Genomic DNA, 15,160 nt, shown 5'->3' with positions numbered 1-15,160 from the left:
GGGTGAACGGTGAAGATACTCTGCTTTTACTTTCTATTTGATCAGTTTTTCTCCCTTATTTTAACTCCCTTATTTTAACTCCCTTCTTGCCCCCACCAGGTTGTCATAGTAAATGAGAAAATTCGTTTTATTCGTAGAGATGAATCCACCCACTGCACCGACGCTGACTGGGATAGAGACAGAAGTCTGTTCTCTTCAAAATCATCAGTTGTTGATTTTGTTGGCATTGTGAGGCTGAACCTCACAGCACTTTCTTGGTATCAAAGCCAGACAAAATTCCAAATGAATTCATTCTAAATGTATTTCAGAGCATTTTATTGAGCTGTGGGCCTGGATCCAGGTCACGTGACATCTGATAATCCTCCTGTGCATGAAGTCATCTGGTGTATGAATATAATCAGCATTCCAGTGTAAAGAAATTCAAAATAAATGCCTGTGGCTCTGAAATAAACTCATGAGGCCCTTTGTACTCGGCCAGTGGTTTGCCATCGATCCACTGAATCAAATCAATCGATTTCGCCTGTTCATTAAGTGGCAAAACACACGTTTGACTGCCGCTCGTGAGCCCCCAGAATGCGCATGTGCGTGAATCAATGTTTGGAGGAGACGCCGAAGTCAGAATAATCGAGTTTTGGTGGATCTTCTGAAATGTTGATTGCTTAATTTTCCGTGGAACGTGAACGCTTTTAACGCAGCATTTCCTCGTCGCGGGCGACACACTCGTGTTCGTGCTCTCTGGGAAGATCGGTGCGGGATGTCGGGGAGCCGAGCTGCGGGATGCTGCGCTCCTATTGGACGGTGCGCGCCCGTATAAAGCGCCGCAGTGGTAAATTCAATCAGATCAACTGCGGACTTCCTCCGAGAGAGACGCGCCACCGCACGGGGACGTTCCCTGACTCGCTCTGCCGATTGTTCCCTGACATTTTCCTGCTAAAGCGCTGGAGTTTTCTCGCCACTATGAAGGAAAGGAGAAACACTCAGCCGCTGGTGGTGAGGTGTAAACTGGTTCTTGTCGGGGATGTTCAATGCGGAAAAACGGCGATGCTGCAAGTCCTGGCAAAGGATTGTTACCCAGAGGTGAGCTGTGGAGGCTGGATTAAAAACCTATCTCTGTGCTGCAATTTGCTGATATTCCCATGATTAAAGGACTGATGTGTGTGTGTGTGTGTGTGGGGGGGGGGGGGGGGGACGGGGACGGGACGGCGCGTCTGCTGCAGGTTTTCATACGCATTTCCCCACACATGGTCTCTCTTGGTTTCTGTCTTATGCAATGCCAGATGACTTTTCACTGTGTAAAGGTTTTCATGGAAGGTTCGATTAAAGACTTTCAGCAGCATTCCAGTGATTAATTGATTCCGCGCTAATTTAATTGGCTGCTTCCTCTTTTTTTTTTCTCTCCTTGATCCTTCAGTGCAGCTTTTTTCCTGTCGCACTCATTTGCTAAATAAATGTAAGCTACCTGTAGCTGGCTGGCTGACGCCTCCCACTAATGGCAGCATGTTGCTAATTGTTCCCAGACCTACGTGCCCACGGTGTTTGAGAACTACACGGCCTGTCTGGAGCTGGAGGAGCAGCGAGTGGAGCTCAGTCTGTGGGACACTTCAGGTACCATCACCTTCCTTCCTCGTTTCCTCTCACGGTCTGCTGTTCCTGAGCTCCAGGAGCCTGGAGAGGAAGAGCATGGGTGACACAGCTGCACCTTGTGTTTTTTTGTTCTCTTTTGATTGCAAGACGTGGAATCTGAGCAAAGATTGGTCTTGCTGTTCAATCTCATAAAGCCACAAAGAAATGAATCAAACTCCTTGTTGTTTGAATCCTGCATGGCAGCTGACCAGCTTCCCCTCATGTCAGCTGCTGCGTGTAGTACTGCATGTTCCTGCCTTGTACTGGAATCCAGGCAGAAAGACAGAAATTATTCTGCCTGGCTTGTTGTTGTTGCTGACTCTGGGCATCATATGTTCATTTACACAAAGCGTGAAAAAGAGGGTCAATGTGTCAGGCTAGAATTCCTCCGGGCTCGGCTGTTCCCTGGGCTGACCTGGATCTCGCAAACACGGGTCTGCAACACCTGTTTGATTCCTCCTCGTGCTCAGTGAACAGTGGGTCTTTTATCCGGCTTCACGAGGTCAAAATGGCTCAGCAACCTGGCGGCTGTGTGTGTGTGTGTGTGTGAAATCCTTTATGTAAGAGAGCCACTAGTATCCGTTGATGCAGGGTTTGTTCTCATATTTCCTCCCCCGTTATTCAAAAGCTATGACAGGAAAGTTTAGAGTGACAGTAATTCCCTCCCCAGGCCAAATCCGGCTTTTTAATCCCAGGCTGTGGACCTCTGGCCAGGCCAGCAGGAGTGGGCCTGGTGCCGGGGGATGAGGGGCACACATCCTGTTGGCCAGGAAGGGTTTCTGGAGCAGACAGACACGAGGCAGCTCAGAAACTCTGGTGACCTGCATTTTCCTCCATATGCTGCCTCGGGTCACTCACACGAACAGCATGATGCTGGGGATTAAGACTCTGAGTAGGACCACTGGGCCGCCCCGTCTGACTGACCCAATCAGAGGCTTTCCCTTTCTTTCTCTCCTTTTTGCCACGTCTTTTCATGTCCTTTCACTTTACAACCACAGCTTACAGTTTAGATTCCATTTTCCCTTTTACCCCTCCTTTGTTTCTATCTTATAACTAATTTGTTTGTGGATAATTTCCAACTGTTCCCCCCCCTTTTTTTTAAAAAAAAATCCTAGTATTCTGTTATTATTATGGGATACTTTTTGCTTAAATTGGTCCACATGATTGATTTGAACACTCTTCAGTCTCCTCGTCCAGTTCTCATGAAAGCTGCACACTCGGGGGACACAAGTACGTCACACCACACCTGCTCTCACTGCAAATTGCTGTAATTGGAACTGCAACCCCCCCCCCACACACACACACACACACACACTGAGAGGGTCTCCTCATTATCCCGAGTCTCCTTCATTGATTCGGCTGACCTCGTCACCAGCTCCTCATGACAGGCAGCTTCTTCTCCACAGCCCCGCCGTGGAGTCACAGACCAAAATCAATCCAGTGGCTTTAATCAGCCCGGTCTGATCGGACGTGCAGGGCGTGGGGGGGGGGGGGGGGGGTACAAAGTCCGCTGGCTGTAACTCATGAATAGTGAATAATGAATCTCGTTATTGTGTTAGTGAGTAATTTATTTCAGGTTGAAGGGTCCTGCTGATAAAGCCTTGGAGTAGCAGAGGGTCTATTATCTCCTGTATGAAACACGGATGAGGCTGATTTGGAATGAATTCAATATCAATTTAAGTTAACGAGACAATATTTGTAATTGTATAAGAGAGGCATGTTTAATAGACAGTAACAGCCCTTTATCAGTCCCCGTATTCAGCTTCTGTCAGCGGTGGACAGAGACGGTATCAATCAGTTATAATGACTCTTTAAATGTCTTCATCAACAGCTGAAGCCTCGATGAAGACGTATTTTACACCATCACAACTGTTCCCTCTATATTTGTGTTACTATATTCATCAGACACCCGCATTAGCTGAGAGTGAACGATGTCACAGTCAAACAGTTCAGTGGGCACAACACACCAGCAGGATTCCTCTTGTATTGTTAATTGTTTTAACCTTTGACTCTGACTCAGTGCAGTCCAGGAGTTTTGGATTATTTTGAACACGCGGTAGTTTTGGCTCGACTTCACCGTCCGGCCTGTGATAATGAGCTTTGACAGTGTGAAGTTAGAGAGTGAAGCTCGGAAAGAGTTCAGGCGCGGTGATGCTCAGGAACAAAAGAGGCGTTCGATGGCTCCCTGCAGGAGGCTTCAGCTGGGATTCAGACCAGCACTGGAATCGTCTGATGCAATGCTCTGTGTGTTTGGTGGCTGATCTCAGGTCTGTGGCTGCAGAAGGGTGGAAGAAAATGTTCAAATTGTTGCTCCGGGGCCCTGAAGATGAATTTACGTCACTGGTGGGGGTTTGGGGTTGTGTTTTTTTTGATGTATCACACAACTTTTGATGAAATACCTTGAGTCTGTGTGAAATTTTTTTTTTTTTCTTTTTAAATAATCTTCTTCAAATTGTAGGTCTGAGGTCCAACAAACCTTCCAGCCTGTTGGGAAGCATCTTAAGGATGGGTTGTTGGTGGTCTGTTCATACTCCCGTGTAGCCTTTGTGGTGGAGGTTCCTCCCCGAGTTCTCCTCTATTCCATAGTTACATTATTTATCAGGATACACATTATGGTTTTGTAAATTTCATTTAGAAATCTTAAAAAAAAAAACACTGTGCTTCATCGCATTGGATTGTGTTTTAATTTAGGAACTTTTAGACAAGTAAAAGCACCTTGCGGGTTCTTCTCCCTCCACTTCTGTCGGTTTGGGCTCCTGCTCCTGTCCTCACTGTCTTCCGCCATCCTTATTACGCTGATTTGCCTCATGGTTCCACGGTAGAAACGGCAAATCTCTACTAGTGGACACATTTGTGCCGAACGCGTTCTATACGGTGGTATCAGTTTTAAGCTGCAGTAGCGGCATCACAGCTCCCAGCTGGCTGGATGTAGGCGGAGGAGCCGGACCGCTCTCCTCCCAAATCTGTGAGTCATCCCATCACTGGATCATTAATCTGTCTGACCCCTGCATTCTCTCTGTCAGAGAGGAGTCTGTGTGCTAATGATGAAGAGGAGCTCTCAGTTGATTTAGCACACATGCACAAAAATACACTCATGCACACACAGAACAGCAGATTCTCCCCTCCCCCACCTGTACGCTCTGACGCGGGCCGTCGTCTCGGGGAGACGGAGCCTACTTCTACTCTGGCCCAGTTTCCACCCCGACACTTGGCTCTGGGCATCGCACCATCAAGGCGGATGGAGTGGAGTTCAGCCGCGGGAATTTAGTTGTGATCATTTCTTTTCCTTCCATTCGCCAGTTAGTCAGGCGCCGTCTTCACGCCTCAGAAACTCTCCATCTGTTGTAGAGGCGTGCTGTTGAGAGGAAGAAAGACAGGAGACATTTGGGCCGTGCTTAGGCGCTGCATGTGCATCGCTCCGTCTATCCAACTCTTTCTCAGTGTCGTTCCACTGGAGAGGGGAGGGGAGGGGAGGGAGGGAAGGAGGCTGGTGCTCTGTGATATTAGACTGCAGGGGGGTGAAGGATTAATGGCATAGGAGGGCTCTTTGTGATCCGCCTCAGTAGGATACACTCCTGCCTTCCCTCCTCTCTTCCTCCTGGTTTTCTTTTCTCACCACAATAGAAACAGCTTTTTCTGCCAAGAGTTAAAACATGATCCTGGAGGGAGGAGGGCCTGCTCCCAAACCTGCCACTGCCCCCAAATCTGTGGAGCCTCTGAGGTTTCTTTATTCCCCCTTCTTTTTAAAAAAATTTCCTATATGGTTGAAAATGAGAGGTTGAATCAATTTCTCTAGCGATGCGGCTCACCAAAGAAATGCCGTCCTTCCTGGCAGGGAATCCAATTTGTCACCTTTAATTGCTGAGGGTCTCAGACCCCCTGCACAGCTTCCTATTGATTGCTGCATTTAGATCAGTGGTCATTTAATGCAGAATCACACCCAGGCTTCCCGGCTGTGTGATGACCCCTCACAGGAGATTGAGGGGATTTATAGAGTGCTCTGTGTCTCCTGTGAAATACCTCACTGTCACAACACACACACACACACACACACACGAGCAGTCTCATCATCCCAGTGGTGCTAATTGTTTTGATTTTTAATGTGTGTCAATTTTCACAGCGAGCAAACACACAGTCGTCTCACAGATGAGCGTGGCTCTCCTGCTCCGGTCCCACGTGTGAACGGCGTTAGAGCAACGATTGAATATGCATTCCTCAGGCTTCAGCGTCTGTCGTCTTTGTAAAAACACACTCCTACTTAATTAGAATGTTTTCAGTTTTACTATTAAACAGCAGCTTGGCATCCTTCTTTTTTTTTTTTTTTTGATCCAAACATTAATACACAACAAGTGTTTGCCTTTGTTCCTTCACAGCGATGTTTACTTTCTTCAGGACATGGAGCCCTGAGGAATTTCACCACAGCTTGTCATTATTCCACTCACAGCGCCCGGCAGCTGGCAAATTCAGTTTTACCCTTTGATAATATGGAAAGTCATTAAGTATTCATGAAACTGATCAGTATGCACACATTCATGTTGTGGGTGTGTTTTCCCGACATATTTTTTTTTCTCCCTCTATTACACTACTTTCTACGCTGTAAATCAATTAGGATGATTGTGTAATTTCTAATGAGTGATTACACAAACTGCTTTTGTTGTGTGTAGCTTTAAGGGGAAAACTGGATCCCTTTCCATATTCACATGGAGCCTAAAGTAAACACCTTAATCCTGCTGAGCTGCTGCTCTTCTGTTCCATCTTATCATAGATTGGCTTCACCTCTGGCTGTTGTCACATTCAAAAAGTGAGGTGTGTGTGTGTGTGTGTGTGTGTGTGTGTGTGATGGTGCCTGTCTGTGGTGTGTTGCAGAACAGAGGAATGTCCCCAACAATATGTGGGTGGGCAGTTTGTGGTGTAAAATGATTGACTGACTGGCAGTTAAGGCGAGCCTTTATGGAGAGGTGGGAGGAGTGGCTGATGTAGATGGTGGGTTCCAAGGCTGTTGCTGTGGTAACAGAGGGACTGGAGGTATTGCTCGCTGAGCAGAGGTTTTTTTGGGGGGGGGCTGGCTGGCTTACTTAAGGATTCTGAGCATGAGTGGGAGCGTCTGCCTGCCCCACCGTTCCACTTGTGTAATCTACTGCAAGAGAAGATCAATGAGGATTTAGTGCTTGATTGTCATCTTCTCTCCCTCTGAAATGCCGGTGAGGATATAGAAGCAGAGCGAGAAGGCAGTTTCAGGGACAGCAAAGTGAGGCTCAGCAGGGGAAGTGATACCGATTTCATATAATCCCTGCAGCTGTCCTCTCCCGCTCCACAACTCTGCTGCTGCTGCTGCTTCACCCTCTTCTCCCTGACCAACAGCCTGTTGTCACAGTAACCGATTGTTGAGACAGTTTCCACTTAAAATAATCACCAGATCAAATCAGAAACTTTGCGCTGTAAATAATACCGCCTTAACGGCTGTGCCTATGATAAGAATATACGTGCATGTGGCAGCACTGAAGTATTTCAAAATGGTGGCTGTGCTACAGTCCTCTAAATCTTGTGGCGCACACATCAGCAGTATTATGCTGCAAGCGCACACTTTCAACATAAGTGCACTTAAGGAGCACACCGTGCCAGCGTGGAAACAAATTGAAAAGGAAATGGATCTGCAAATAAATGCACCCCCGACAAACAGAACCTCCGTTTGGGCTGAATGACCCAACATCACAATGATACGTGCAACATGGAGGGTTTTGTTTTGTTTTTTTTAGGAAGCAAAGCTTTTGAGGAACCTTGGGAACATCTGTAAATGGCATGATTCATTCCACTCGCCATATGGAACTGCACTTTTTTTTTTTTTTTTTTTTTTTAATCCTCATGAATAATTCTTCTGTTTTTCGCCGTCTTAAGGTTCTCCGTACTACGACAACGTTAGACCTCTGTGCTACAGTGACTCGGATGCAGTTTTGCTGTGTTTTGACATCAGCCGCCCAGATACTGTGGACAGCAGTCTGAAAAAGGTGAAGTTTTGTGAAACGTTGTCATAGTCCTGTTGTTTTTTTTAAGTGAAATCATTCTGACAGACTGAGATGTGCTGCGTGTGTGCATGTTTTCATTTGTTGGTAAAATGATTAATTTTTTATTTCCATTGTCTACAGTGGAAAACTGAGATCCTGGATTTCTGCCCGAGTACACGCATCCTGCTCATCGGCTGTAAGACCGACCTGCGCACGGACGTCTGCACGCTGATGGAGCTGTCCAATCAGAAACAGACTCCCATCACCTACGAGCAGGTGAGATGCAAGTCAATCGGTGGGCGATTCAGTGTTAAACGCAGTGTTTGCTACATGTGATTTTGAACACCTCGCATATCAGTAAATGTCAAGTGGAGCTTCTCATTACCATCGTCTCATCCTCCTGGAAGTTGTGAATAACTTCATCTTAAGGTTGCATCTCTAATGTGAACCAGTAAACCGGACATACCAGCAATGTTCGTCTCCACTGTAAAAACCAAACAAACAAAAAGGTGTAACTTTTGGGAAAACCTGGTGACGGTGTGTACGACATTTAGTCAACAGCTGCTGTTCCTTTTGCAGTAATTGACGTGAAAAAGTCACTTAAAAAAGAGAACCTTTAGAACGTCTGCTTTTGCTCTATTTTGAGAACAGTTCAACGAAATTTATCGTTTTAAAGATTATGGCAAAGACGCGGATCAAAACTTGAAGAGTTGATGGTCAGATAGAAAACTGGTGACCCGGTGAATTACGTGACGGACTATTATTGGATGACTTTTATCTTTTGTTACGATGACAGTGAGGTCATAAACACGAGTCACCTGTTGCCAGCCAGAAGAGTCAGCCATGGCCCTTCATCACGTTCTGTGTTCCAGGGTTCTGCCATGGCCAAGCAGCTGGGCGCGGAGGCTTACCTGGAGTGCTCAGCGTTCACCTCAGAGAAGAGCATCCACAGCGTGTTCCGCACCGCAGCCATGGCGTGCATCAACAAGTTGCAGCCTCTCCCCAAGTCCAGCCCCAACCGCCGCCTCTCCAAAAGACTCCTCCACCTGCCCAGCAAGTCAGACTTGCTCTCCTCCACCTTCAAGAAGGAGAAGACCAAGAGTTGCTCGGTCATGTGAGGGAAGACCTCTTGGTTTACAGTCTTCACATGCGACCCCCAGCCCCTGCCTCTTTGGTCTTGGGGAAGGGGGGGTGGGCACGATGGTTTTATCAGGGCTTCCTGCTGAATCCTTCCCTTACCCCCCCAGAAACCAAACAAACACCCCTCAGAAGAGGTGGACACCTCGCTGTCCACTTGCTCCTGAACCTTTTAGCGCGCACATCCATCTTTTTCCACTACTGTTTATCTTGCTTTCCAACAAACAATATCAGTCAAGGTTTGATCATGAGCTGTCATCTCTCCACCTGTAAACAGTATGCAACTCCACTGGTGTTACATCTATCTGATTCAGTCAAGGCACACGTTGATTTCGTCCAAAACTGGAACTGTGCCCCGTGTGACGTTTAATCTTGTGATGTAAATGCCTCTCAAACCACTCAATGGATATTTTTCTAAATACAAAAATAAATCTAGCATGAATCTGTCAGGAATTTGCAAAATCCTGCACATCCCTCTTAGTAAGGTGTGAACTAGCTTGTCGCTGGCATCCCCATTTAGGCCTGTGAAGCACAGAGATGAAGAGGAGGAGGTAGTGGGACGGTTAAGAGCTGCTACACTGAGAGCAGGGCTGCTAGCAGACGGCGGTTTAGGCGTTAAACCTGCATGGATTGTTGATGTGTGGTTGCGTTGCTCTCGGCAGCTCGCAGGATCTCTGCGCGCAAGGCCGAAGCAGCTCCATGTGCACAACACAACAGCGGAAATGAGGACACGCAAAACGGGGAAGTCGAGCTGAGCTTCCGGTGTCGCTGCTGTCACACAGTGTTTCAGCGATCCAGTTTACTAGATGAGAACATGTGCTTTTGTTGTGACCAAGAGCATTAACACAAAGGAGGTGTGTTATTTATTAACGTGAGAGCTTGAGACCTTGTTAAAGGCATGGAGTACCTGAGTCAGGCTGTTCATGAGCACGTCTGGTTTCAAATATTCCTCTGAAACGATTTGTAGCATTGCATTGTTGAGAGTTTTTTCAACAATTCTCAAATGGTATTATGCAGTTTAAAAAAAAAAAAATGCCTTTCCCACCCAGAAGTCATTGAGATTCTGTGGATTCCTCTCATTTGCGATGTAGCACTCCCAACTTGACTGTACCCTTCCAAGATGACTGTAGTTTTATGTTTCGCACTCTTGTTAATCTCCTGACCTCCAATAAAAGGCAGCACTTAGAGTAGGTGACTACGGAGCAAACCCCCCCCCCCCTCCTTTCCTGAGCTTAAATCTTTGGCTTCATGGTTACAGGTGTGCAGCTTTGATCCCTGGGCTTCGAACCATCGAGCAATAAGGATTTAAGTGCTTGTGATGCAAGCTTACCTGTGTGGCAATAAAGACGCAGCTTTGTGAACCCGGTCATGCTAAAGCGCTCCACAGACACCCGGACCGACGCCACCGCCTGCTGTACAAAGAGGCTGCTGATCCGTGTTTACCACCCCACCCCCACCCCCATGCAAGTAGCTGCCAGTTTATCGAAATAATCAATAATGATGTTGAGCTATGAATTTGATCCGAATATGTGAACAGTACAATTTTACATCATCTTGATGGATACTGAGGAGGTTGAATAATAAGTTGCTTGAGTGAGTTGACGGTGAAAAGTTCATTTGGAAAAAGGAAAAAGAACTCTTAAAATATGTAAACAATGAATGAGATGTATTAAAGTTGCATTCAAAATCCCATTTAATCAATATTTAACGGTTGTATTTCAATGAAACGGTTTCATGTTGATTAAATTGTTTTTCTATTTAATATTGAACGGTTGTATTTAAATAATGAATTCGTTGTTGATCTATTTTGGACGGCCTTTATCTGTTTTTGTAGATGAACTCTTCTTATCATTGGGATTCTACTTCAAAAGTCTAACAATCATCTTGAATAAAGGGCTAGTGTGTGAGGAAATAAAGGAAATAACATGGGACTAAATAATCACAATGCACAGGCTGGCCCTGTCCAAAGAGAGCTATTTTTCCATTTTTCGCTTTTATTATTTTGTTTGTTGTTTTTGTTGGGGGGGGGGGGTGTTGACGAGCATGTAGTTGGGTTTTAGTTCAACGGCATAATGTTGTTTTGGAAATGTCTCCCTGAGGCGGCTAGCGTGTGTTGGTGGTGTGTTCACTGCCCCGCATACGCGCAGGAACTTACCGAGGCGATTTTCTCACAAAGGCTTCCAGTTCATGGTCACACACCAAATTCCTCAGCATTGCCTAGCAACAACTCGGCATAGGAAATGGAGACTGGCTCTTGGTTGTGTGTGCGGGCAGAGAGGCTCGGCTTCCATCCCCACATGTGACTGCCATTATTGCAGCATCAGTAATGCGTTTATTGCCAGGCTTGATATCTTTCTTTCGGGTCGGGGAGCTAAAGCCAGGCCTTCTGAAGACGGGTAGACGGGCGGCTCACGGACCATGTCAGTTAATCCGCAGCCTTTGTGTTGTAGTCAGTGTGTGTGGTACAAAGATGCAGTCCACCCTCGAAGCATGTCTACTACAGTTGTATGATTGTACATACCGTCTCTTGTTTTATAATCACTGTAAGACATCCAAAATGATGTCACTTGAAAATATTGTTGTTTGTGTGAATATTTATTTGGTAGCTATATTTTTTTTTGTTGCCCTTTTTTGGGTTGACGTACATTTGTTTAAAATCTATTTTGGAAATTGAACTTTTTTTTTTTTTTTTTCCTCTTTGGTTTTTGTCTTTGTTTTGCTGTATTGAATAAAGCTTGCCCTGTCCGGCACCCTTAAGTCATTGTTCTCGTTTCTTTTTTAGTTTTTTTTTTAAAATTTTCTCTTAAAAAAAACAAACAAACAAACTATGAATCATTCATTTACAATTAGCCACCAAACTCCTTGAGAATATGATTAAATACTGTGTGAAGTAGCTCTTGGTAATATATAGTGAATATATTTACTCGAGTAAAGTGTGTTTTGTATCTTTTTTTTCTTAGTAATTATATGTACTTCATCCATTAACTAATAGTACCTGTAAGTACTATCTTGTTAACCTGGAAATTATTGGTAAATATAGCACATTTCCAACAGCAACTGAGAACACGGCACTTAAGTTTCCCTGATCCTTTTTCCACGACGACGTGCAGACGTGTGTCTGTACTTCCGTCAGTCAGGCGAGATTTCCATCATATCCTTGAGAAGTGATCAGGCTGTTGAAGAGGCCCCTCGTCCCTGCACGCACGCACAACACGACTCCGGGAGGATCGCGCAAATTACAATCAGGATTTATGAGGATTACCATCATTTTCTATCACTTCAACCTTGAACAGATTTCATAGTCACTAATTAACCTTATTAACAAAGTAATCTTGTAAAGGAAAGAGGAATGATGATATTATAGATGATTTTAAATAAAAAAAATACTGAATGGAACAATGAGAATGAAGGATTTCCTTTGATATGTAGATACGGCGCTTGGCAAACATTCGTCTCACAAGTTGTTGGAATTCTTGGATCCTTCTCTCTGTCTTCTGAAGGTGTACAAGCTGCTGCTCTCATCTGTCTTCAAACGCTCCGCATCTGGTCTCTGCCAGATGCCAAGGTGGCTGAAAGTGGCTTGATGCCACAGAATCTGACGCGGGTGCCGGCAGCCCGAGCGTCCTCGCGTAGCCTCGTCCCCCAGAGCGGCGGACTCCAAACTGCCACGAACATGGTCTGATGGAACCGTGCAGGTTGAGTCGACGAAACAACTGAAGTTACTCTGGGTTTATTCCTGGTAAATTATGTCTGTAACAAGTCAAATGTGGAAATGTGACTCAATGAGGATCAAGATGAATAAATTTAGTGTCAGAGCCCTGCTTTATTTATACCGAGCTTAATGTTCAGGGTGTAAATCACAGCTCTCATCCCGATGCGATTCCTGATTCCTCAAAATTTGCTGCAATGCAGTTGACGACAATAGTGGAATTTGTAGGGTTGATAAGAAGAGATGTGATGGGATGTCGCACAAATGCAGGGAAAATAGAACTTGAACATGTAATTAGTCAAATCCAATCAACAACATCCTGGTACAAGTCATCATTGAGCAGGACGATGACCTGGATAGACCCAGCGCGCAGGTAAAGCCTAGCTGGCAGGTTGACACCGATATCCTCCAATCCAGGCGACATGCTGATGTCATCAGGCAAAATGTACATTTTACATGATTTATTCTGTGTATGTCAGATGATGAAATGGTAAAAGCGAAATGAGAACCTCACAAAGTAATCCTCCAGCTGTTCCAGCTGTTCCAGCTGTCCTACAGTACCACACCAGTAGAGCTGGTGTGATGGTGATGACAGGAGGAACTGGAAGCTGATCTTTGGCAAAATCAAGATGAATGGCGCGTGATGGTCGCGAGGGCTGGGACACCTGAGGTGAAGGCTGACATTGCACATCCGCAGACACGCAGACACTGGGTGTGAGGACATGTAAATGGGCCACATACGCTGCCAGTCCCAGTAAATTAGGCCAACATCTGGACAGGCACAGAGAGTTCAATTGCCCACTCAGCTGTAGCTTGTCGTACCTCGAGGGCTCGGTTATGGAGAAATAGCATCACACAGCCCAGTGAGCTTCTAGGCTCTACCATTTTGGTAACACTTTGCCAGACGCCGCCAACTTGGAAATGTTCTTTGTCTCCTGCACAAGCAGTGGGTCAGTCGGACTCAGGATTACTGCGTGGCCACGGACAAAGGCTGGGGAGTGAGAGCGTTTAGCCACACCAAGATAATTCATTGGGCCACACAGCTCAGCGGATTAAATCTGATGCACAGACATTTTCAACGAATCAGAATATCAGTTCATGAAATCATAATAGAGACAACAGCTTTATCTCAGTGCTGACATTAAAAATCAATGAATTAAAAACTGTATTACATTGATGTTATTATCTAGGCTGCATGTTCAAGATGATAGTCAGTCGCAGCCAGGAAAAGAATAAAGTGGATTTGGATTTGGACGTCTTGGGACGGTGAGCCAGAGTTCAGGATCGTTGTGGTTTTCTGGGCGGTGACATAAGAGCGGTTACGCTTCGGAGTGGACACCCCGGAGCGCTGGCGTGTTCATATCGCACTTTAACTCTCTGCAAAGACACAGCAGAACAACAGCACGTTCCAGGAGTAGCTTGTGTGCATCCTCATGTAAGTCTGCCATATTGTCGTCTTGACACAAGCAAGAAAGCAAAAAAAAACAAAAAAAAAAACGAAAAACACAACTGGTCTCATGAAGAGAGAGGAGTGTATCCATGTACACACATCTGTTCAGATGGATGCTGATCTTTGATTACTGATGGGGTGTGATGAGGTGCTGCCGCGTCCTGCAGCGCGCTCTCTCTCTCTCTCTGACTCTCTCTCTCTCTCTCTCTCCTTCTCAGACACCAGAGTCTCTGCCTCTGCCGCAGTGCAGGGCAGGGCCAGAATACCCAAACCCATCTATTTCCTTTCAGACAGGTTTTCCCACAAAAAGGAAGCAGTATAAAATGATTGAGCGCAACACTTCTGTTGTGTTGCTTAAACATACAATCACTTGACAAGCCACCAGGAAGACAGGAGCTGCAATCCTTTTAAACGTCTGTTGTCAGATGAAAGACCAGAATGAGGCATTATTGTTGAGCGTCTACAGATTCATGACAAATATTATTATTTACAGGCTGACTTTGACCTAAAAACACATCATTTGCATTGTTAAAGTAAATGTGCTCCTGAACAGATGTTTACTCCACATTGCAGCTCCTCCACCAGCCCCCCACCCACCACCACCACCACCACCACCACCACCTCCTTGACCCCTGACCCTAAACTCCCTCCTGTGGGCAGACCTAAGGCTCCCCTGCAGTTCCCTATTAACCCCTGGCAGCATCACCAATGAGCTCAAGACAAATAAGAGCAATTGCTCAGTGTTCAAAGCACAAGTCCTTTAAACTCACCACTTTTGGCTTTTCATTCAGGAATCAAGAAATCCCCGTTTGTTGTTGTTGTTGTTTTAAGATTATGCATAATTCAAGATAAGCCAGAAACTGTGGCACAAACCATGCTAATTGTGCAGATTGGATGAGTGATCATCAGTTTATTCTAATCTGCATACGCTGCTTGTGTGTGTTTGCTGCCTCTGGCGTGTGTTTACATGGTCTGATCTGCTGGAGGGGAAACGCTTCACAGTGACCAACCAAAAGTTCACGTGCAACAGCAGTGAATATGATATTGTTTATTTGACATAAAACCTTCATACTTAAACTATGATTTGCATGGCTCAGGTCCGTCTTGTCAATTCCAAGGGGCAACAGTTATCAGTTAAATCTACGAAAACCCATCGACTGGCAAACCTTTACTTAAAACTAAAAATACTAAATGGATTTAAATATCAGCACAACGATAATTCAGGTTTTTTTTTTAAGT

The 15,160-nt window shown here is 45.5% G+C and overlaps 1 protein-coding gene across 1 annotated transcript; it reads left to right on the top strand.

The window, feature by feature from the left end:
- The first annotated feature begins 655 nt into the window (after positions 1-655).
- On the top strand, positions 656-11,519 carry rnd1b (Rho family GTPase 1b). Its single transcript, XM_086214719.1, has 5 exons — positions 656-1,077; positions 1,518-1,605; positions 7,519-7,628; positions 7,767-7,901; positions 8,498-11,519. Exons 1-5 carry the CDS (start codon positions 778-780, stop codon positions 8,741-8,743), a joined length of 879 nt encoding a protein of 292 aa, XP_086070845.1. The 5' UTR covers positions 656-777; the 3' UTR covers positions 8,744-11,519.
- The last annotated feature ends 3,641 nt before the right edge of the window (positions 11,520-15,160 follow it).

This window comes from Aulostomus chinensis, chromosome 9 (genome assembly GCF_037954235.1).
Source record: "Aulostomus chinensis isolate RoL2024-O1b breed Wild chromosome 9, RoL_Achi_v1.0, whole genome shotgun sequence".
Taxonomy (NCBI): Eukaryota; Metazoa; Chordata; class Actinopteri; order Syngnathiformes; family Aulostomidae; genus Aulostomus; species Aulostomus chinensis.
This window is presented reverse-complemented; position numbering and strand designations above follow the sequence as displayed.